Source organism: Schistocerca nitens, chromosome 4 (genome assembly GCF_023898315.1).
Source record: "Schistocerca nitens isolate TAMUIC-IGC-003100 chromosome 4, iqSchNite1.1, whole genome shotgun sequence".
Classification (NCBI taxonomy): domain Eukaryota; kingdom Metazoa; phylum Arthropoda; class Insecta; order Orthoptera; family Acrididae; genus Schistocerca; species Schistocerca nitens.
In genome coordinates, this window is record NC_064617.1 from 661,282,315 (window position 1) to 661,306,899 (window position 24,585).

The 24,585-nt window shown below is 43.7% G+C and overlaps 1 protein-coding gene across 1 annotated transcript in view; it reads right to left on the minus strand.

The window, feature by feature from the left end:
• The window catches only part of LOC126251674 (ATP-binding cassette sub-family G member 1), an 862,342-nt gene that overhangs the window by 76,281 nt on the left and 761,476 nt on the right, over positions 1 to 24,585 (minus strand). Inside the window, exon 9 of the mRNA XM_049952253.1 lies at positions 18,594 to 18,758. Coding sequence (XP_049808210.1) covers positions 18,594 to 18,758 — 165 coding nt within the window. The remainder of the gene's footprint in view (positions 1 to 18,593; positions 18,759 to 24,585) is intronic.

Sequence of the window (24,585 nt, forward strand, 5' to 3'; positions counted from 1 at the left end):
CTTCTGTTAGGCGTCGCCGGCCGGAGTGGCCGAGCAGTTCTAGGCGCTTCAGTCTGGAACCGCACGACCGCTACGGTCGCAGGTTCGAATCCTACCTCGGGCATGGATGTGTGTGATGTCCTTAGGTTAGTTAGGTTAAGTAGTTCTAAGTTCTAGGGGACTGATGACCTCAGAAGTTAAGTCCCACAGCGCTCAGAGCCATTTGTACCAGACTGAGATTCATTGGAAGAATCCTAAGAAAATACAATCCGAAAACAAAGGAAGTAGGTTACAGTACGCTTGTTCGCCCACTGCTTGAATACTGCTCAGCAGTGTGGGATCCGTACCAGATAGGGTTGATAGAAGAGATAGAGAAGATCCAACGGAGAGCAGCGCGCTTCGTTACAGGATCATTTAGTAATCGAGAAAGCGTTATGGAGATGATAGATAAACTCTAGTGGAAGACTCTGCAGGAGAGACGCTCAGTAGCTCGGTACGGGCTTTTGTTGAAGTTTCGAGAACATACTTTCACCGAGGAGTCACGTAGTATATTTCTCCCTCCTACGTATATCTCGCGAAGAGACCATGAGGATAAAATCAGAGAGATTAGAGCCCACACAGAGGCATACCGACAATCCTTCTTTCCACGAACAACACGAGACTGGAATAGAAGGGAGAACCGATAGAGGTACTCAAGGTACCCTCCGCCACACACCGTCAGGTGGCTTGCGGAGTATGGATGTAGATGTAGATGTAGATTTTGTTAGGCGTCGAGGAACCCAGCAGGCATACACCCAACTGATGGGTGGGTGTGTCAGCACATGCAACAGAAACGTAAAGTTGTGCAGCAATGTGTTTGGTTGTGATCCATCGATCAACGTCTGCACGTTCCAGCGCACCAGTGACACCAGTGGACGGTCCGCCGGGGAGCTGGAGATGGACAGGTTTGTGCGAATTGCTGCAATGATGATACCTCATTCAACGACTCATCATGCTTTTGTTCACTGCCATTTTGCATTCTGCAAGCGCCTATGAATATCCGCCAAAAACTTGAAAACGAAGGCCAAGTTCAAGTTTTGGTGTGAGGTTTCCGCTTCCTTAGTAAAATATAGTAAAATCTACGGCGCTGAGCTTAACAATAAATAATATATCGTAAAATATTTCCGACCGTCTGTTAACAGTAATATGGTTCACGCGATAGATATCACGCTAGTTGCCTGAAATGTTAATAGTATATAATGAGCTCTAAATGAATACTTATATGTATATTAAATAGAAAAATTGAGAGTGCTAGCTGTTATATCAATAAATATATCTTTTTTTGAGGAGGTAATGATTTACAGCTTCTATGAAATATTTAAACTTATCACACAGTCTGTTTCAGTCGTTGACAGACCATTTTCTAGTGTAAACTTTTCATAATTGTGATTCACTGTCATGTAAAATTTTTTGAAAGACATCATGTTTACGCCAGTGACTGTAAAACGTTTTATTTCCACTATTGCAATTTCAGCCTTAGGCCATTATCAGGTGCAGATGTTTTGGCTTTAAGCCATTTCTACTTTATACATATATAAATGTGTCAGCCTGTATAAAGTTGACATGGCTTAAAGCCAAAACATCTGCACAAGATAATGGCCTAAGGCCGAAACTTCAATAGTGGAAATAAAAAGCTTAACAGTCACTGGCGTAAAGATGACGTCTTTCAAAAAATTTTCTAGTGTACTTTCAAATCGTAATCAGACTCGATGTAAATCATAACCATAATAAATCATCATGGCCCAAGCCAACCTCTTCATTTAACTCCAAGCAAAAGAGCATACAGCGTCCCGTAATTTAGTGTTGAAGCAGTTTTCACTGAATTACGACAGACTGTATGTGTTCTGCCTTACGACTGAACGGGCAAGTTGGCTTGTGCTGTGATGATTTATAATTTTTATGAGATGCATCACATTTGATTGCGATTTCAAAGTACTGCAGCGGACTGTCTGTTAACTATCGTAACCAGTAGTGTAATAAAAAAAAAAATGGTTCAAATGGCTCTGAGCACTATGGGACTCAACTGCTGTGGTCATAAGTCCCCTAGAACTTAGAACTACTTAAACCTAACTAACCTAAGGACAGCACACAACACCCAGCCATCACGAGGCAGAGAAAATCCCTGACCCCGCCGGGAATCGAACCCGGGAACCCGGGCGTGGGAAGCGAGAACGCTACCGCACGACCACGAGATGCGGGCGGTAGTGTAATAAACTTTGAAATAATACGCATATGTGAAACCACGAGTTTTCAAATGCATTTTCTGCATTTGTAGGTTTATTTAAATATGTAACTGCATATTATTCAGCCACTGTAACTGGTTTAGATTTCTTAGCCATCTTTACATCCGAGTCTGGTGGTTTTGCGACAAAGTCTGCCTGGAAACCGAGAGATCGCAGTATCGAATCCCTGTCGAACCTCGGAATTTTCTGTCTGCCTTTAACCTAGCCTTCACATCTGACATATGTGAAGAATCGCCAGGAAAGATACATGGTTCAGTTTACATATTAAACTGAAATCCCCTATCTCCAGTGGAATTACTGGAGTAGTTTAGGAACACGCAAGTCTCCTAAGTGGCGTCTAGTTAAAAGATTTGGACCGGGCCATTGAGTCACTGGGAATCATTACTGTGTAGTCACATTCTCCACCCCTAAATCTTACAGTATGCATGGGAATGTCGTCTTGTGCAAGTAAGCACAACACAGCAGTGCTGCGGCTGAACGTAGTAAATACGATCTGGAGCCAACAGTAATTTAATCTAATGTTGTTCAGTATGGTATTTGCAGTTCAGTGCATTAGATAATTTTTTATTCCCTCGCCTCTGACTTCCCTTCGCTCTCCCTCTCCCTCTCTCTCTCTCTCTCTCTCTCTCTCTCTCTCTCTCTCTCTCTCTCTCTCCCTCCCTCCCTCTCTCCCCCTCTCTCCACCGCCCTGTCTCCTCTCCCGCCCCCCTAGAAGGACCGTCGCCTTGCAAGATCGTATTGAACAAACTAATTTGTCTTTCACAATCGAAAAGTTTCGCTGAGATTGAATGTTTAATGATAAATTTAGAATTGAAGACACGATTTATTACAGAAAACGTTTACATCTGTCTTCAGAGAGCTCCGGATTTTTCTCAGTGCGCTGTACGCTAGGGTGACCCCTCTAAGGCACTCTTTCCTTGAATTATGATTTTTCTTGGGCTTCGCCCCAGTTTGTTTTCATTCCATGTACAACTGAGCTGTGTGGAATTTGGGGAAGTCCAGAATATACATATATGAAAAGTTGATTCATTTCCTAAGAGAGATAGCTTACTTACTTCACATGATATACACTACTGGACATTGAAATTGCTACACCACAAAGATGACGTGCTACAGACGCGAAATTTAACCGGCAGGAAGAAGATGCTCTGATATGCCAATGATTAGCTTTTCAGGGCATTCACACAAGGTTGGCGCCGGTGACGACGCCTACCACGTGCTGACATGAGGAAAGTCTCCAACCGATTTCTCATACACAAACTGCAGTTGACCGGCGTTGCCTGGTAAAACGTTGTTGTGATGCCTCGTGTAAGAAGGAGAAATGCGTACCATCACGTTTCCGCCTTTGATAAAGGTCGGATTGTAGCCTATCGCGATTGCGGTATATCGTATTGCGACAGTACTGCTCGCGTTGGTCCAGATCCAATGACTGTTAACAGAATATGGGATCGGTGGGTTCAGGAGGGTAATACGGAATGCTGTGCTGGATCCCAACGGCCTCGTATCACTAGCAGTCGAGATGACACACATCTTATCCGCATGGCTGTATCGGATCGTGCAGCCACGTCTCGATCCCTGAGTGCACAGATGGGGACGTTTGCAAGACAACAACCATCTGCACTAACAGTTCGACGACGTTTGCAGCAGTATGGGCTATCAGCTCGGAGACCATGGCTGCGGTTACCCTTGACGCTGCATCACAGACAGGAGCGCTTGCGATGGTGTACTCAACGACGAACCTGGATGCACGAATGGCAAAACGTTATTTTTTCGGATGAATCCAGGTTCTCTTTAGAGCATTATGATGGTCGCATCCGTGTTTGGCGACATCGCGGTGAACGCACATTGAAAGCGTGTGTTCGTCATCGCCATACTGGCGTATCACCCGGCGTGATGGTATGGGGTGCCATTGGTTACACGTCTCGGTCACCTCTTGTTCGCATTGACGACACTTTGAACAGTGGACGTTACATTTCAGATGTGTTACGACCCGTGGCTCTAACCTACATTCGATCCCTGCGAAACTCTACATTTCAGCAGGATAATGTACGACCGCATGTTGCAGGTCCTGTACGGGACTTTCTGGACACAGAAAATGTTCGACTGCTGCCCTGGCCAGCACATTCTCCAGATCTCCCACCAATTGAAAACGTCTGGTCAATGGTGGCCGAGCAACTGCCTCATCGCAATGCCGCCAGTCACTACTCTTGATGAACTGTGGTATCGTGTTGAAGCTGCATGGGCAGCTGTACCTGTACACGCCATCCAAGCTCTGTTTGACTCAATGTCCATGCGTATCAAGGCCGTTATTACGGCCAGAGGTGGTTGTTCTGGGTACTGATTTCTCAGGATCTATGCATCCAAATTGCGTGAATATGTAATCACATGTCAGTTCTAGTATAACATATTTGTCCAATAAATACCCGTTTATTATCTGCATTTCTTCTTGGTGTAGCAATTTTAATGGCCAGTAGTCTACATTCGCAGCAGCAAACATGAACCACCGTCAGTTGTATTTGGAATGTCGAAATGAAAATTTGTGCCTGACTGGGACTCGAACCCGGATTTCCCGCTTTACGCGAGCGCTCGCCTTAAACGATTCGAGCATCCGAGCACGAATCACGGCGAGGCCCAAATTTCCATATACTGGTGTCACAACCTTTACTCGCGAGTTAAGCATAATCCTGTACAGGAAGAACTTTTTAAATTGAGATTCGAGGGCTTGATATTGTCGAATACATACGAAATCGCATTGTATCTGTTATTCAGTAGTACGATGCTATTTTCCTTCGGAGAAGACTGTGTTCAGCAACAGCATATTTGTCAAAATCACGATATTTAACATGGAGTCAGTGACCTGTGCAGCATCTGAAACTGTTCTATTTGACTGACCAATATACTCATAAGTGCTACCGCATTCAAGAGGAATTTCGCTGAGCACAGCTTCTCTTTAATTTCTTTGGGCGATCGGAAAAGGATTGAATACCGAGTCCGCCCAGGACTCTGCCTATTTCATTTGTTATACCTCTACAGAAACTTTAAAATAAGTTATGGTTCCAGTATTCTGAAACGGGTGCATTCAGAACTGAAAACTGTCAATGCGCTGAGGCTAGAGAGGGAACTATTAGAACAATGTTAACAGGATACAAGTATGGATACATGAAAACCCAGAAATTATCAATAATGTGCATTAAAAACTTGTTTCTAATGAAACAAGAACATCGTTTACTTGATCTGAGTTCCTTACGACAGATCATTCAAAGAGGCGATTTTGTTACTCAAATGTAGAGTCCGAGGGGCGCCCCTTCCCTTTTTGCTATTGAATCCAAACTAAACACAACTCATTTTTTCATGTAATAAAACTAAACTACGGCGTAGTACAAAGAAAATATCGAAATAAGAGCCCTGCATCTGCATACTGTATTTCATTCCGAAACATCAAACAGTGCTGTGCTTCACCGAATTCCAACTAGTGCTTTCTGATTCATAGATTTTTGTGTGGGAGGGAACTTTCAGCGGCAGACGTAAAAAATACGGAGGTTTGTTTATAAAGCGAACGAAAGTCAAAGCACCTCTAGACACAAACTCCCGGTATGTATAAGGAAGCGAAGTTGGCGAGCGTACTGAATAAACTCTATTTTGTAATTTCAGCTGGCTTCGCGGGAATACAAACATTTATACATTGCCCTCCCGCACACTGCAAACATTGATTCAGCAGCAACTAAAATGTGTTCGGCGGGCATCTGACTCGTTAACAGCAAGGGTGGAAATCGCTTATCCCAATCAAGATTCCGGGCCGGAATAAACTATTTACTTATTTTTAGAGCAAATATTTTGCTGCAAGTAGCTGCCAATATGCGTAGCAACTTAATATACTCGCATGATTGAAATGAACTGATATTTGCCGCCGGCCGCTGGTGGCCGAGCGGTTATGGCGCTACAGTCTGGAACCGCGCGACCGCTACGGTCGCAGGTTCGAATCCTGCCTCGGGCTTGGATGTGTGTGTTGTCCTTAGGTTAGTTAGGTTTAAGTAGTTCTAAGTTCTAGGGGACTTATGACCGCAGCAGTTGAGTCCCATAGTGCTCAGAGCCATTTGAACCATTTTTTTGATATTTGCCACTTTCACGGAGAGATTAACTGGGAGTAGCGCCCTCCTTTTTCTCTGCCCATGAAGCGCTGATCAAATAAGAGTGAATATTTGTTTTCTGACTTTTCTGTAGCTTATTAGCGATGTCTTTTCTGAAGGAAACTGTCTAGAATTTCAGTGCTGATCTGTGTGCATTATCTAAATGAGTAAAGACTGAAAATGAAGTTAACACATCTTTCTTGGCCTCTGCAATTAACATATTTTTTACTATCAGGATACAGTTATTTCTATTGGAAAAGTACAATGAGGTCCCTTGCGGTCCTCAAACATATCACAAGAAAGAGGAACAGTTTCATCGTGAAGTAGGGTATTGGATAATCACTCAGGATTAATGTAATGAGAACCCTGGAAGATGGTTCAAATGGCTCTGAGTACTACGGGACTTAACACCTGTGGTCATCAGTCCCCTAGAACTTAGAACTACTTAAACCTAACTAACCTAAGGAGATCACACACGTCCATGCCCGAGGCAGGATTCGAACCTGCGACCGTAGCAGTCACGCGGTTCCGGACTGAGCGCCTAGAACCGCTAGACCACCGCGGCCGGCGAACCCTGGAAGATCATGAGATGTTTAGGGTGTGAAATATCCTCCTGCACCGCGTTAGGTGCATGATCAGTCATGTATACTGCAACAGCTGAACACACGTTTTAAAATTTCAGCATAGCATGCTATCAAATACAAATATTTCAGCGCCGCCGTTTCGTGCAGGGCGTCCATAATTAAAGTTCGAGTATCAAAATGCTGTAAAAAGAAATCCAGTGCTCAAAATTACTCAAATTTGAACAGCGTATTACTGACGCAAGAGGAAACGTCATGGAACGAAAAAAATTAAAGAACATTTGACCAATAGATGGCGCCGTAAGCGTTGAAATATGCACACCAATAAATGCGCGGCACGCGGCTGTTCTTCAGTGAGCGTCTAGACGTCCAACTCGGCTGTCTCCACGAAGGATCGCGTGCTACTGGTAGAGCTCTTTATCAAGAACGGTGACTGTGTCGCAGTAGACCTGCAGAATACCGAAACACTCAAGGGTAGGAAAAAAAGGCATTGGTCAGATGTCTGCTAAGGGTCTGGAAACAATGATTACAAAATTCGGAAAGACAAGTTCTTTTGAAGTGCAATGTGGCAGAGGGAGGAATGCAATTGATTCAACGTCTGTTGAAGATGTGCCTACAGCATTGCAGGAGTGCTCAAGCGGTGGTGTGCGAACATGCAGTGCACGGGGAATCTCCCGAACGTTAGACGTGCCTGCGAGCATGGTGCACAAAATTCTACGAAACGTTCTGCATTGCTATCCATACAAAATCACGCATGTTCAGGGATTGCTTCCTGCTGACCTGCCAGCAAGACAAACGGTCGCTCTGGAATTTCTTGCTCGCATGGAAGTGGACAATGAATGGCCATAAAACATTTTGTGGACAGACGTGCCCATTTCTATCTCCAAGGATATGGCGATCGCAGAATTGCAGAATATGGACAACGGAAATCCTCACGCACATCACCCGTTATCATTTCATTCTGTGATGCAGGTTGACGGAATCGTTCCTCGCAGAGCAGTATTTTTTCGAGGAAATGAGTACTGCGGGTCCTGTTGCCTATACTATCACTGGTAAATCCTGCTAGAGTCTCTCGCGTACCAACGTCATTTCAGGCCTTCAACACCGTGGTTGTGCGGGTAGGATCATTTTTATGTAAGATGGAGCTCTTCCGCAGATTGTACAGCCAGTGAAGTGGCTGCTGTAGAGGCATTTCGGAAATGCTAGAATTATCAGCCGTCATTTGCCCGTAGCCTGGCCGTCCAGATCACCTGATCTTAATCCGTGTGACTTATGGCTGTTGCGCTATCTGAAAGACGTGTGTTCAGTCCTCCAATTGCGAAAGTAGCTGTATTGATCTGCTCTAGCACATGCTGTTTCTTGATTTCAACTTGTTGCAGAAAACGGTGGACGGCTTATTGAACATGTCTTGCGCCATTCTCAAAACAGTTAGAAACCGATGTCGTCTCGCTTTTTATGCTGTTTTTTGCTCCAGGACAATTAAAAACCGATGACATTTTGCTTTTTATGCGGTTTTGGCCCGAGGGCTATTAAAAACCGATTTTTTCATCCCTTGTGGTACGACCTTGTCGCGGTTGATGGGAATACCTAAATACAGTGCCACAACTATTGACTGCCGATATCGCGCAGTAATGCACGTTGAACAGTACGGTTGGTATAATGTGCAACTCAAGCCTTAGCCGTCGTATTGCAATTCATCTGTCATTTGTAGCGGACGCCATTACTTACAGCACCACCTCCTGCTAAAAATTTTTTTTATTTTTTTTTTTATTCAATGACGCTTCCATTTCCGTTGATAATATGCTATTCAAATCTGGCTTATTTCGTGGCATTGATTCTCTTTCTACAGCCTTTTTGAAACTGGAATTTTAATTATGGACATATTGCAAATGTATATGTGTGTGACGATAAAAATTGTCTCAGTGTACATACAAATGATTGTTTAATGTGTACCCGATGGCGTTCTCTTGAACAAATAAGATGAAGTTATATAAAGCATCATTTGTCGGAAATAATATAATTTTGTAGCACGTGCAAAATTTGCTGATGAAGTAGAAAGGAATGAAATGATATTGATTTAGCTGCCCTGTCTCTTAAGCCATTTTTCGACTAAACTTGTGACGTATGGTTGTCATCAGGCAGCAGGAGGAGGTGGAAGATATAGGAGCGCAGTGATTGGTTTTCATTTAAGTCCAACACCTTCTCACTCCAACACCTAGCTCCCTTACACTGCACTTCCTGTAAAGGTTAAGTAATAAGGGACAGTAGGAAGACCACGAACTCATAGCAGGGAAGTGATAAATCAGTGGAATATGAATACACTGAATATCCAAAAACAAGTTTAAATGCTAGGTAGCCGCCTTACAGCATGGGACATCAATCCACAATTCTGGATTAATTGTTGAATAACCGGTCCTCCAGATGAAATGTAAGCAACGTGAGAAAACAATGAAACAAGAAATACAAGTGCATTCACACCCTAAGATTCCTAACTTTTGGTAAATCATCACAAAAAACATGCAGCAAAAATTTTGACTGACAACGAGAGACGATAGATTCGGATACAAAGGGCAATTAGCACGGCAAATTCTAACCCATCAGTATTAGTGAGTGATGTGCATGCAGATCACAACACAAAATGACAGAATTTGTGATTTCGGTGGTCTAGGTCAGAGAGTACACACTCTCGTAGCACGAGAAGAATCCTATCAACATCATTTTACATCTGAATGATTGTAAAGCAATGGAAACCAAAGTATCCATAGTTTTACTGACTTTGGGCATATACAGTGGAGTGCCTGCTCCGGAAGAAATACCTCCTTTAGCCAACTTTTCCACGGGAGGACCGCTGACCGTTCCAGCAGCCTTTGGACGGAGAAGCGGGTGAACACTCGATCATCTTTAAGTTGGTCACTCTGCAGTGGTTCCAGGAAGGTGACTCCCGTGAAAGAACCGTTTCCTTTCGCGCTGATGGCCTTCATCGCGAATCTGAATGCAATGACTCTGTCTTTCACTGATAATGCCACCGTGGGACTTTTTCAATAAGTCGGAAAACTTAAAAGGTAAACATCAATAATAACGTTAATTTCCTTCGACCCTCTGTGCCTATTAATGTGTTGCCTAGACTAGGCCATCGGGTGGTTGGGGTGTATGAATTTCGGTATCAGCAAAATAATTAATTATTCGGCTAATATCGTTAATTATTTCGCTATTGGAAGTTACTGTAACATCAAGAATGCAGAAAGAAATGTATTCATATATGACAAGAAAAACAAAGGAAAATTACAAAATGGTTCAAATGGCTCTGAGCACTATGGGACTCAACTTCTGAGGTCATTAGTCCCCTAGAACTTAGAACTAGTTAAACCTAACTAACCTAAGGACATCACACACATCCATGCCCGAGGCAGGATTCGAACCTGCGACCGTAGCGGTCTCGCGGTTGCAGACTGCAGCGCCTAGAACCGCACGGCCACTTCGGCCGGATGGAAAATTACAGATAGTCAGATTTAATCTATGGCCGCTAGCAGCATTGAACGTGAGAGAATGGTTTGATGTCGGACAGAAGGAAGAACGTCGTAAAAAACAAGTAATGTTGATAGACGAAAAGAAAGTAGCCTGAATGATTCAGAAATAAAAAACAGAAAGAATCGTAACTGGGAGAAGATTGGCGTATTTGTTAGGTTTTTTATAGAGGGGAAACTCGCTGTACACGTTAGTTTTTGGAAACGTTATGAGGTTGATTGACGGAAGTGTTTCAGCACGTTCTTAAACCAAGAGGGCACTGAGCAGTCGCAGAGTGCGGGATAGCTATTTGTAGAGGTAGACAGCAGCAACGTAAGAGTTTGCGAATGTGTTTGTTTTACGGGTAGGTACAGCTGCAGTACTAGATAAGTGAGATCTTATACTTCGATTCTGACGAGATGACAGGTACTCGATCTCCGACGCGGTGTACTAGATCGCATGTGAACAGATGAAGTAGAAATATCGTATGGCAGTCACTTAAGTTGTCTGGCCGCAGTCATCCTAGCTGGGCATATGAAGCACTAACATGGTCAAACAGACTGATGTTTCAGATGTAGTGCACACAGGCATCAGTAGTTAGTTCCAACAGTCTAGAGTTTTTGCTTGTGTCGTGTTGGATTTCATGCAATATTGGAGATTTGGTAGAACGAAGGATTGCACAAGCTCACGTTTCACATCTTGTAGAAAAGGTTCCGATGTATCTGGAGGCCACAGAGGAAATTTGACCTCTTCCTCCACTTGACTACAGAATTACCTGTCCAGTCGATGTATACACCTGAATTCCTTGCTGTTTACTGATATGATATTGAGGAGCCTTTGAGAAGATTAGGACGCAATTGTTTGCGGAATTGAGAAGTGATTTCTGAAAGGACAGTCACCCATAACCACACCAACATTACCATATGAGTACAGCACGCAAGTGAACATACAAGCGTTCATCATAATCACAACATGAAACCTCGAGATTTCCGCATGTTCTAGAAACATCCACAATGGTTGATTCGAACTAGTGCCCATTTCTACCCTCTCCCCACGTATAAATACATTACTGTTTATTGTCTTTACTGTATGATTAAATGATGATGGCGTCCTCTTGGGTAAAATATTCCGGAGGTAAAATAGTCCCCCATTCGGATCTCCGGGCGGGGACTACTCAAGAGGACGTCGTTATCAGGAGAAAGAAAACTGGCGTTCTACGGATCGGAGCGTGGAATGTCAGATCCCTTAATCGGGCAGGTAGGTTAGAAAATTTAAAAAGGGAAATGGATAGGTTAAAGTTAGATATAGTGGGAATTAGTGAAGTTCGGTGGCAGGAGGAACAAGACTTTTGGTCAGGTGATTACAGGGTTATAAATACAAAATCAAATAGGGGTAATGCAGGAGTAGGTTTAATAATGAATAAAAAAATAGGAGTGCGGGTTAGCTACTACAAACAGCATAGTGAACGCATTATTGTGGCCAAGATAGACACAAAGCCCATGCCTACTACAGTAGTACAAGTTTATATGCCAACTAGCTCTGCAGATGATGAAGAAATTGATGAAATGTATGACGAGATAAAAGAAATTATTCAGGTAGTGAAGGGAGACGAAAATTTAATAGTCATGGGTGACTGGAATTCGTCAGTAGGAAAAGGGAGAGAAGGAAACATAGTAGGTGAATATGGATTGGGGGGAAGAAATGAAAGAGGAAGCCGCCTTGTAGAATTTTGCACAGAGCATAACTTAATCATAGCTAACACTTGGTTCAAGAATCATAAAAGAAGGTTGTATACCTGGAAGAATCCTGGAGATACTAATAGGTATCAGATAGATTATATAATGGTAAGACAGAGATTTAGGAACCAGGTTTTAAATTGTAAGACATTTCCAGGGGCAGATGTGGATTCTGACCACAATCTATTGGTTATGAACTGCAGATTGAAACTGAAGAAACTGCAAAAAGGTGGGAATTTAAGGAGATGGGACCTTGATAAACTGAAAGAACCAGAGGTTGTAGAGAGTTTCAGGGAGAGCATAAGGGAACAATTGACAGGAATGGGGGAAATAAATACAGTAGAAGAAGAATGGGTAGCTCTGAGGGATGAAGTAGTGAAGGCAGCAGAGGATCAAGTAGGCAAAAAGACGAGGGCTAATAGAAATCCTTGGGTAACAGAAGAAATATTGAATTTAATTGATGAAAGGAGAAAGTATAAAAATGCAGTAAATGAAGCAGGCAAAAGGGAATACAAACGTCTCAAAAATGAGATCGACAGAAAGTGCAAAATGGCTAAGCAGGGGTGGCTAGAGGACAAATGTAAGGATGTAGAGGCTTGTCTCACTAGGGGTAGGATAGATACTGCCTACAGGAAAATTAAAGAGACCTTTGGAGAGAAGAGAACCACTTGTATGAATATCAAGAGCTCAGATGGCAACCCAGTTCTAAGCAAAGAAGGGAAGGCAGAAAGGTGGAAGGAGTATATAGAGGGTTTATACAAGGGCGATATACTTGAGGACAATATTATGGAAATGGAAGAGGATGTAGATGAAGATGAAATGGGAGATACGATACTGCGGGAAGAGTTTGACAGAGCACTGAAAGACCTGAGTCGAAACAAGGCCCCGGGAGTAGACAAAATTCCATTAGAACTACTGATGGCCTTGGGAGAGCCAGTCATGACAAAACTCTACCATTTGGTGAGCAAGATGTATGAGACAGGCGAAATACCCTCAGACTTCAAGAAGAATATAATAATTCCAATACCAAAGAAAGCAGGTGTTGACAGATGTGAAAATTACCGAACTATCAGTTTAATAAGTCACAGCTGCAAAATACTAACGCGAATTCTTTACAGACGAATGGAAAAACTGGTAGAAGCGGACCTCGGGGAAGATCAGTTTGGATTCCGCAGAAATGTTGGAACACGTGAGGCAATACTAACCTTACGACTTATCTTAGAAGAAAGATTAAGAAAAGGCAAACCTACGTTTCTAGCATTTGTAGACTTAGAGAAAGCTTTTGACAACGTTAACTGGAATACTCTCTTTCAAATTCTGAAGGTGGCAGGGGTAAAATACAGGGAGCGAAAGGCTATTTACAATTTGTACAGAAACCAGATGGCAGTTATAAGAGTCGAGGGACATGAAAGGGAAGCAGTGGTTGGGAAAGGAGTGAGACAGGGTTGTAGCCTCTCCCCGATGTTATTCAATCTGTATATTGAGCAAGCAGTAAAGGAAACAAAAGAAAAATTCGGAGTAGGTATTAAAATTCATGGAGAAGAAGTAAAAACTTTGAGGTTCGCCGATGACATTGTAATTCTGTCAGAGACAGCAAAGGACTTGGAAGAGCAGTTGAACGGAATGGACAGTGTCTTGAAAGGAGGATATAAGATGAACATCAACAAAAGCAAAACGAGGATAATGGAATGTAGTCTAATTAAATCGGGTGACGCTGAGGGGATTAGATTAGGAAGTGAGACACTTAAAGTAGTAAAGGAGTTTTGCTATTTAGGGAGTAAAATAACTGATGATGGTCGAAGTAGAGAGCATATAAAATGTAGACTGGCAATGGCAAGGAAATCGTTTCTGAAGAAGAGAAATTTGTTAACATCGAGTATAGATTTAAGTGTCAGGAAGTCATTTCTGAAAGTATTTGTATGGAGTGTAGCCATGTATGGAAGTGAAACATGGACGATAAATAGTTTGAGCAAGAAGAGAATAGAAGCTTTCGAAATGTGGTGCTACAGAAGAATGCTGAAGATAAGGTGGGTAGATCATGTAACTAATGAGGAGGTATTGAATAGGATTGGGGAGAAGAGAAGTTTGTGGCACAACTTGACTAGAAGAAGGGATCGGTTGATAGGACATGTTCTGAGGCATCAAGGGATCACAAATTTAGCATTGGAGGGCAGCGTGGAGGGTAAAAATCGTAGAGGGAGACCAAGAGATCAATACACTAAGCAGATTCAGAAGGATGTAGGTTGCAGTAGGTACTGGGAGATGAAGAAGCTTGCACAGGATAGAGTAGCATGGAGAGCTGCATCAAACCAGTCTCAGGACTGAAGACGACAACAACAACAATCTGCAGTACTATGTAACAGTGTGTATAGTACGTGGTACATAATATGTGGACAGGATGTCATTCTTTCTGATGTTCCCTTGCTTGTGTAACGAGTTTCCCACAAATAGTAACGGATGCGTGGCAAAACTTGATGCTAGTGCAGAGAAAAAAAAAATTGTTCGAATCTGTACACGGCTCTTCATGAGTGCCTCTGGGGCTTCAGAAGACGATTGTGTGGAAACGAAAAAAATATTGGCCAGATTTGCGTTGATTCCGTACAAAATTAACAAACTTAATTATGTATGTAGATATATCTTCCATCCCGGGAATCGAGAACTCGACGATTTTTGCCTCTTGTCGACCATGATATTGACATGATATCGGTCCTTGAAATCCCGTGACCTTCGAGGATAATGAAAATAGATGTATTTTTACGTGTGATATATGTTCAGATTGACTATTTTCTAAATTTTTCCGTTACTTGTACTTTGAAACAGTGCTTCTTGCCGAATTTCATGATTCTAGGTAAACGGGAAGTACCCTATAACTTTTAATGAATGAGTTTGCGAGTATCAAAATGTGTGACTTAAATGATCGTATTTTGACTGCATTGACTTAGACGCTCAACTTTTTTACGCCACCGAGGGGCCATAGACATTAGGACGTGACATAACTTTCAACTTGATAGTCTATCCCATCCTCAGAAAAGGGGTCTAAACAGACAGACACACAGACAGATAGACGGTGAACAAATGAATATTTTTCGTATGATATAATTACAAAGCAACATTTTCCGGATTTTTCCTCTGTTTGTACCGTTAAACTTTGAGTATTTTCAGGTTTCATAAGTTTGTATCAAAATAAGTGACATAAATGGCCTTATCTTTTGATCGCGTTTTATACACCGCCAACTGATCATAGACCTTAGTATGTGTCATACATGTCAGCTTGGTATGTCTACCCGTTCCGGGAAAAAGGCTTCTTAACATACAGACACAAGGACAGTGATCCTATAACGGTTCCTTTTTTACCTATTGAGGAACGGAACCTTAAAAAGTTACATATCAGTAGATATAACATCTCTCCAAGTTTCCATTCGTCACAAGCTCCGTGGGATAGTTGCAGAGCTCACCATTAGGGGGCAGATGCGTCAGAAAATATACATAAATCGTACATTCCGTATCGAGATCGAATTAATGCCTGCAGATAGGCAACCCAATGAACAGATTCCAAAGCGGGTTGCTATTGTGACGTCCAGGCCAGTCGCAGCAGCGACTCTGATGAATTACATGCACATGCAATGACGCAAGAAAATCGCATTAGCAAAACAATTATTTTAATTGAATCAACTGTGGGTTCTTGGTGAAACATTGTAAATTAACTAAACAAACACTGTTTTTGTCCCTGTTTCACAATTTTATTATTACTATTATTGCACAACCTAGTTACGTCAAAGACCTAGGTTGTGCAATAATAGCCAGCCGGAGTGGCTGGCTATTATTAGGCGCTTCAGTCTGGAACCGCGCGACCTCTAGGGTCGCAGGTTCGAATCCTGCCTCAGGCATGGATGTGTGTGTCGTCCTTAGGTTAGTTAGGTTTAAGTAGTTCTAAGTTCTATGGGACTGATGACCTCAGGTGTTAAGTCCCATAGTGCTCAGAGCCATTTTGAACCTTTTTTTTGGTGCAAATTCTGTCAGAGACAGCAAAGGACTTGGAAGAGCAGTTGAACGGAATGGACAGTGTCTTGAAAGGAGGGTATAAGATGAACATCAACAAAAGCAAAACAAGGATAATGGAATGTAGTCAAATTAAGTCGGGTGATGCTGAGGGAATTAGATTAGGGAATGAGACACTTAAAGTAGTAAAGGAGTTTTGCTATTTGGGGAGCAAAGTAACTGATGATGGTCGAAGTAGAGAGGATATAAAATGTAGACTGGCAATGACAAGGAAAGCATTTCTGATGAAGAGAAATTTGTTAACATCGCATATTGATTTAAGTGTCAGGAAGTCGTTTCTGAAAATATTTGTATGGAGTGTAGCCATGTATGGAAATGAAACATGGACGATAAATAGTTTAGACAAGAAGAGAATAGAAGCTTTCGAAATGTGGTGCTGCAGAAGAATGCTGAAAATTAGATGGGTAGATCACATAACTAATGAGGAGGTATTGAATAGAATTGGCGAGAAGAGGAGTTTGTGGCACAACTTGACTAGAAGAAGAGATCGGTTGGTAGGACATGTTCTGAGGCATCAGGGGATCACCAATTTAGTACTGGAGGGCAGTGTGGAGGGTAAAAATCGTAGAGGGAGACCAAGAGACGAATACACTAAGCAGATTCAGAAGGATGTAGGTTGCAGTAGGCACTGGTAGATGAAGAAGCTTGTACAGCATAGAGTGGCATGGAGAGCTGCATCAAACCAGTCTCAGGACTGAAGACCACAACAACAACAATAGTAAAAATAAAATTGTGAAAAAAGACCAATAACAGTGTTTGTTTAGTTAAAAAATAATTAATGTATAGTAATGAAATTTCATGAATACATTTGTCTTGGTAAAATATTTAAGTGATCAACATTGCAAGTTCACAGCTTAATGTAAGCGGCGAAATAAGCCACTGCATATGTGAAATGGTGATACATTAATAACCGGTGTAACCGCCAGTGTGTTGAATGCAAGCATGGAAACGTCCATGCATTGTGTTCTCCAGATGTCAGTTTGTCGGATGGAGATCCATGTTTGTCACACTTTGTCGGTCAACGCAGGGACGGTTAATACTGGATGTGGATGAAGCTGGAATTGGCGTCCGATGATGTTTCATGTGTGCTTGATTGGAGGCAGACTTGGTGATCGAACAGACCAAGAGAACTTTACGGCGTTCTGTTTTAGTTAACAACAGCTCTTATGAGTCCGAGCGTTATCCTGTTGGAAAACATCCCATGGAATACTGTTCATGAATGGCAGCACAAGAGGTGGAATTACCAGACTGACGTACAAATTCTGCAGTCAGGGTGAGTGGGATACCACGAGAGTGTTCCTGCTGTCGTACGAAATCTCTCGCCAAACCATAACTCCAGGTGTACGTCCAGCATATGCAGACAGGTCATTTCCATGCCCTCGACTGGCCGTGTTCTAACCAACACACGACCATCACTGGCACCTAGGCAGAACCAGCTTTCTTCGGAAAACACAGCAGACCTGGACACTGGTGTGCAATGAGATCTCGTTTGATATCACCGAAGACGCAAATGGCAATGGTTTGGGGGTCAATGGAATGCACGCTACACGGAATCTGGCTCGGAGCTGTCGTTGAAGTAACCAATTTGTAACAGTTCGTTGTGTCACTGCGGTGCGAACTGCTGCTCAGACTGCTGCTGCAGATGCAGTACGATGCGCCAGAGCCGTGTGGCGAACACGATGGTCTCCCTCGCGTTAGTGCCATGTGGCCTTCCGGAGGCCGGTCTTATTGCGACCGTACATTCTCGTGAACACCGCTGCCAGTAATCATGTACAGTGGCTACATCCCTGCCAAGTATTTCTGCAATATCGCTGAAGAAACATCCTGCCTCTCGTAACCCTATTACACTACCTCGTTCAAACTCAGTGTTGTGCTGATAATGGCGTTTTTGTCGCCTTAAAGGCATTCTTGACTAACATAAACTCATCACGTCTGACCTCAAACGTAACTAACGCTCATGGCCGCTACAGCGGGTATTTAAAGCTAACCTGATTTGGACCCTTATATTGGCGGTGGTAGCGCTACTCTTATGCGGCTCTTACGAATTTGAATAAACATAATCTTTGTAGATATAGAAACACGCCTACCAACACACTCCTCCTTGTTGTTCCGATTTTTTTTCCACCAGTGAATATGCGTTTGCCGTGTCACTAACGGTGCCCATATTGAGTACCTGAATGTGAGTTCAAAACTTGGAGAGATCCTAAGCTCACTGAGAAGTGTCATTTTTCTACATGATTTCTAGTTTTCGCGCAGTCGTCAGCTGAAAACACGGAGGTACTTACGAATAACCTTTTACAGAACACGATAGGCTCTGTGTCTTACCTGGAGCCGCAGCGAAGACGTTGGCTACCTGGGAGCTACCGTACTCGTCACCTGCAGTGACGGGTAGTGGGAGCTGCCACCGGTTGCGGCCGTTGTCGATGGCTGCACACAGTCGCTCCAAGACAAGCGCGCCCTCTTCGTCGGGAACTTCCAGCATCTCCACCACTGCAACACAAGGGGGAGTGCGGACTAAACACTTGCTCGTTGCACCTATACAGATAGATTTGCCATTACTTGCAGGAAAGCTCACGCTCACCGTGCACCGTTTCTTCTTGTGTACTGTATCTTTCTCTACGTACGGGATGTCAATGGAGCACACCGTACAATTCGTAAGATTAGTAATTTAGTAGCTATGACGAAACATTTCATACACCTGCTTTTTCAAATGGCATTTGTGAGGGTAATTACTTTTACGTCTGGAAAGAAAAGCTGGAAGTTGCTGTTTTTTCTTATTTTTTTAAAATATCCATTCATCCCTAACCTCTTCATTCCTGAGACAGAACGGAATTGTCAGGATTTCTTTTTTTCATATTTTCCAGCAAACTGATAAACAAGCACGACACAAATGCAAATGAAATACTTTTGATGATTACGTAAGCCATAAATTGAGATGCATATATGTGGACTAGGAGTCTCACTTATCGTGAAAAGTACTAGTCTTTGCTTTGTAGTTTTTTCCTCTTCCTTCAATAAAAACATTTTATTCAGCAATAAATGTGTTTTATTCGAAGCAGTAAACAGTATATCGTAATGCACACAACAAATATGATTATTAATGTTAATGTTTGTGAAACACATGATTTCCAAAACAGAAAAAACATCACAAATGCAAGAAGATAATAGTTATACAATAATTTCTGGCAAGGAATAATTTGATACTACCGCTAAATAAATCTGTATGTTATGGTAAGCTTCAAAACAATTATTTTTCACAATACACAAATGCATTCCACATTTTACGGACATGTCTGTTGTCTTGAAACTGTAGCCAGGTTTCCTGCATTTTGAGGCATTCCTTGCCTCAAAAAAAGTTGGTAGTTGGCCAGCATTGTAAACCCTAGCTTCTGAAATCGGTTGCAACACAATTCTTCTTCGGTTTTTATTCACATTTTCTACATCATCCACATACACTCCTGGAAATTGAAATAAGAACACCGTGAATTCATTGTCCCAGGAAGGGGAAACTTTATTGACACATTCCTGGGGTCAGATACATCACATGATCACACTGACAGAACCACAGGCACATAGACACAGGCAACAGAGCATGCACAATGTCGGCACTAGTACAGTGTATATCCACCATTCGCAGCAATGCAGGCTGCTATTCTCCCATGGAGACGATCGTAGAGGTGCTGGATGTAGTCCTGTGGAACGGCTTGCCATGCCATTTCCACCTGGCGCCTCAGTTGGACCAGCGTTCGTGCTGGACGTGCAGACCGCGTGAGACGACGCTTCATCCAGTCCCAAACATGCTCAATGGGGGACAGATCCGGAGATCTTGCTGGCCAGGGTAGTTGACTTACACCTTCTAGAGCACGTTGGGTGGCACGGGATACATGCGGACGTGCATTGTCCTGTTGGAACAGCAAGTTCCCTTGCAGGTCTAGGAATGGTAGAACGATGGATTCGATGACGGTTTGGATGTACCGTGCACTATTCAGTGTCCCCTCGACGATCACCAGTGGTGTACGGCCAGTGTAGGAGATCGCTCCCCACACCATGATTCCGGGTGTTGGCCCTGTGTGCCTCGGTCGTATGCAGTCCTGATTGTGGCGCTCACCTGCACGGCGCCAAACACGCATACGACCATCATTGGCACCAAGGCAGAAGCGACTCTCATCGCTGAAGACGACACGTCTCCATTCGTCCCTCCATTCACGCCTGTCGCGACACCACTGGAGGCGGGCTGCACGATGTTGGGGCGTGAGCGGAAGACGGCCTAACGGTGTGCGGGACCGTAGCCCAGCTTCGTGGAGACGGTTGCGAATGGTCCTCGCCGATACCCCAGGAGCAACAGTGTCCGTAATTTGCTGGGAAGTGGCGGTGCGGTCCCCTACGGCACTGCGTAGGATCCTACGGTCTTGGCGTGCATCCGTGCATCGCTGCGGTCCGGTCCCAGGTCGACGGGCACGTGCACCTTCCGCCGACCACTGGCGACAACATCGATGTACTGTGGAGACCTCACGCCCCACGTGTTGAGCAATTCGGCGGTGCGTCCACCCGGCCTCCCGCATGCCCACTATACGCCCTCGCTCAAAGTCCGTCAACTGCACATACGGTTCACGTCCACGCTGTCGCGGCATGCTACCAGTGTTAAAGACTGCGATGGAGCTCCGTATGCCACGCCAAACTGGCTGACACTGACGGCGGCGGTGCACAAATGCTGCGCAGCTAGCGCCATTCGACGGCCAACACCGCAGTTCCTGGTGTGTCCGCTGTGCCGTGCGTGTGATCATTGCTTGTACAGCCCTCTCGCAGTGTCCGGAGCAAGTATGGTGGGTCTGACACACCAGTGTCAATGTGTTCTTTTTTCCATTTCCAGGAGTGTATTTATTGTCAGAGGAATTCACTGTACAAGGACGTCCTCTTCTCCTAGCTACTGGCACGACATCTTAACGTTCTTGTTGTTTATCTTTCAGTTTAACCCAGCTCAGCAGTATAAGTTTCACCCAGAAACGAGAATTCGTCATCTACCCAATCAGATAGTTCCGCATTGCTCTCAGTAAGAAGAGTTTTTAATTCCCAGTCAGTTGCTGTTTAGTGTAGAAAGAACGGATATTTTATTATTCCATTATCGAAGAATAATTGAAATATTCACTATGACATGTGGTCCACGTACGAGGACCTTCATCAAATGTGTTATTTCATAGTAACGAACAAAATGTATACAGAGCCGAACTCTCAACATCTAGAATAGTTAGCGAACGTCAGGTAAACAACACAGATTCTCAGTCTAATATTTAGGAATAATAACTATTTACAAACCTCTGATATTTGTGAAAGTGCCGGCCGGTGTGACCGAGCGATTCTAGGCTCTTCAATCTGGAACCGCGCGACCGCTACGATCGCAGGTTCGAATCCTGCCTCGGGCATGGATGTGTGTGATGTCCTTAGGTTAGTTAGGTTTAAGTAGTTCTACGTTATAGGGGGCTGATGACCTCAGATGTTAAGTCCCATAGTGCTCAGAGCCATTTGAACCATTTGTGAAAGTAACCATTTTCTGTGTACGACCGGCTGTAAACTAACAAACGAATGGTTCTTTGCAAGGTGCTGTGCCCTGCTTTAAAAATTAGAACTAGAAGGTCCACACTCTCAGACCATCGTTCTATAAGTGGAAAAATACACCTATTTACGGAAAAAAATGAACAAAGGTCTACTTGTGTGGTCCGAGGGAATGAAGAGGTTGAACATAATACATAATCAACGAATCAAAAAGAACACTGTACATATTAATTTATGGATACAATAGATGTGTTTTTATGCTTAGGGCATCTGGACAAGGTGGAGAAAAAAAGGAATAAGTGCGCAGCGTAAATATGGCCCTTCATTCTGTCTGCAGAGCAAACTGATTTTTCAGATCAGAATCATCTAATGTATATGAAAGCGAAAGTTTGGATTTAGTATGCATTACCAATTCTCACTTCTAATGCGAAAACTGCTCAGTAATTGGTGGTTGGTAACCGTATTGTCGAGAGGCGCAAGTCGTGAACTGAGATGAGAGACAAGGGAGAAAACAAGAGGATCACGGAACAGAATGGAGAGAAAGGCTGCAACGAATCCGGTAGTACATGCTTGCAACCTGACAAATAGAAGGTAGATTGCCCAAAAGAATTTGTGCTGACAGCGAAGGAAGAAGGAAACATCCAAAGAGCGGCATAATGATATTGAGAAACGTCCAGGAGCAACAGGGATTCGGAAAATTAGGAGACGGTAATGCATTAAGACGTCAAAGAAGCGCCTACATCCAGAAATAACGTACAGGACTATGATACATGTCATCTGATCAAAATTTTACGGACAGCTGTTAGTGGACACAGCACAAGGTGTGTCCACTCTTCTCCTTTATGACGGCTTGAACTCTGTTACGGACACTTTCAGTGAGGTGTCTCAGCAGTCGAAAACAGAAGGTTGGATCCCGGGGTATGGAGTGAAGTCGACGTTCTTCGTCATCCTGACTGTGTTCCCCTGGGTTCACTTCGGGACTCTGGGGTAGCCCACAGATCATTGCCTCACAGATGCTATATGACGACAGAGCGCTTTATAATGCTGTTATGGTCATCGCCTCCTAGATGTCGCTCTAATGCTCGCAGTACGCAGTGCTATAAAATGTGTTGTTGTCCTTCCAGGTTTAGCCTTTTATTAAGCCCAATAAGGGGCCAATCCCCTAACCATGAAAAATACGCCGTACCTTAACACCACTTTCTCCGTAGGTCACTGTTGGCACTGCACATAATGGCAGGTAACATTCTCCAGGCACTTTCCAAACCCAAACCCTTCCATCAGATTGCCAAAATGATAGTTTAAAAAATTCGCTCGTTTCCATTCATCCATTGCCCAGTGGCGTTGCTCTTCGCACCACCTCAAGCGTCGCTTATCATTGACCGCAGAAATGTGTGGCTTATGAGGAGCTGCAAGGTAATTGTATCCTGAATAAGATTTTCACTCTGCAGCGGAGTGTGCGCTGAAATGAAACTTCCTGGCAGATTAAAACTGTGTGCCGGACCGAGACTCGATCTCGGGACCTTTGCCTTTCGCGGGCAAGTGCTCTACCGACTGAGCTACCCAAGCACGACTCACGCCCCGTCCTCACAGCTTTAGTTCTGCCAGTACCTCGTCTCCTACCTTCCAAACTTTACAGAATCTCTCCTGCGAACCTTGCAGAATTAGCACTCCTGAAAGAAAGGATATTGCGCAGACATGGCCTAGCCACAGCCTGGGGGATGTTTCCAGAATGAGTTTTTCACTCTGCAGCGGAGTGTGCGCTGATAAGAAATTTCCTGGCAGACTAAAACTGTCTGCCGGACCGAGACTTTGCCTTTCGCGGGCAAGTGCTCTACCGACTGGGCTGCCCAAGCACGACTCACGCCCCGTCCTCACAGCTTTACTTCTGCCAGTACTTCGTCTCCTACCTTCCAAACTTTACAGAATCTCTCCTGCGAACCTTGCAGAATTAGCACTCCTGAAAGAAAGGATATTGCGGAGACATGGCTTAGCCACAGCCTGGGGGATGTTTCCAGAATGAGATTTTCACTCTGCAGCGGAGTGTGCGCTGATATGAAACTTCCTCGCAGATTAAATCTGTGTGCCGGACCGAGTTCGAGTCTCGGTCCGACACAGAGTTTTAATCTGCCAGGAAGTTAGATTGTATCCTGTTTTGTCAACTCAATATCTAACTGGACTGCTGTTAGAACTTTGTAGCTCACGAATGATTCCTTCTGTCGCTTACGTGCGACTTTTTCCACAACCTCCCTCCGCAGTGCTCGACGGTCTGTGTCCTTCAGCACATGAGGTCTGCCTGTTCTTGGTTTACCTGTGGTGATTCTTTCGTGTTTCCAATTCACAGTCACATCATGAGCAGTCGGTTTGGGCTGGTTTCGATGAACTGAAATGTCTCTGATGGATTAGGCCACATTCTAAGTCACTGAACTCCTCTGAACGACCCCTTCTTCTGTTTGTGCTCCTCTACTGACTACATAATACTCCCTGTCTCCTTTTATTGTGGCGGGTCTACGTCTCGTGACAACTAGTGATCAATTGCGCATTACATAGGAGTGTCTGGATACTTTTGATCACATAGTGTACCGTTGAGCGCCGTGTCATGCAGTCAACTATTGATGATTAGGATTTTAAGGAACCCAATGAAAGGTTCGAATAAATGTGAATTCGATTAAACGAATGTTTGACTGATCAAGGTGGAATCAGGAAGAAGTTGATGGCAGAGTGTGTTAAAAAATGGATACTGTGAATTCGATTACATACGTATTGCCTT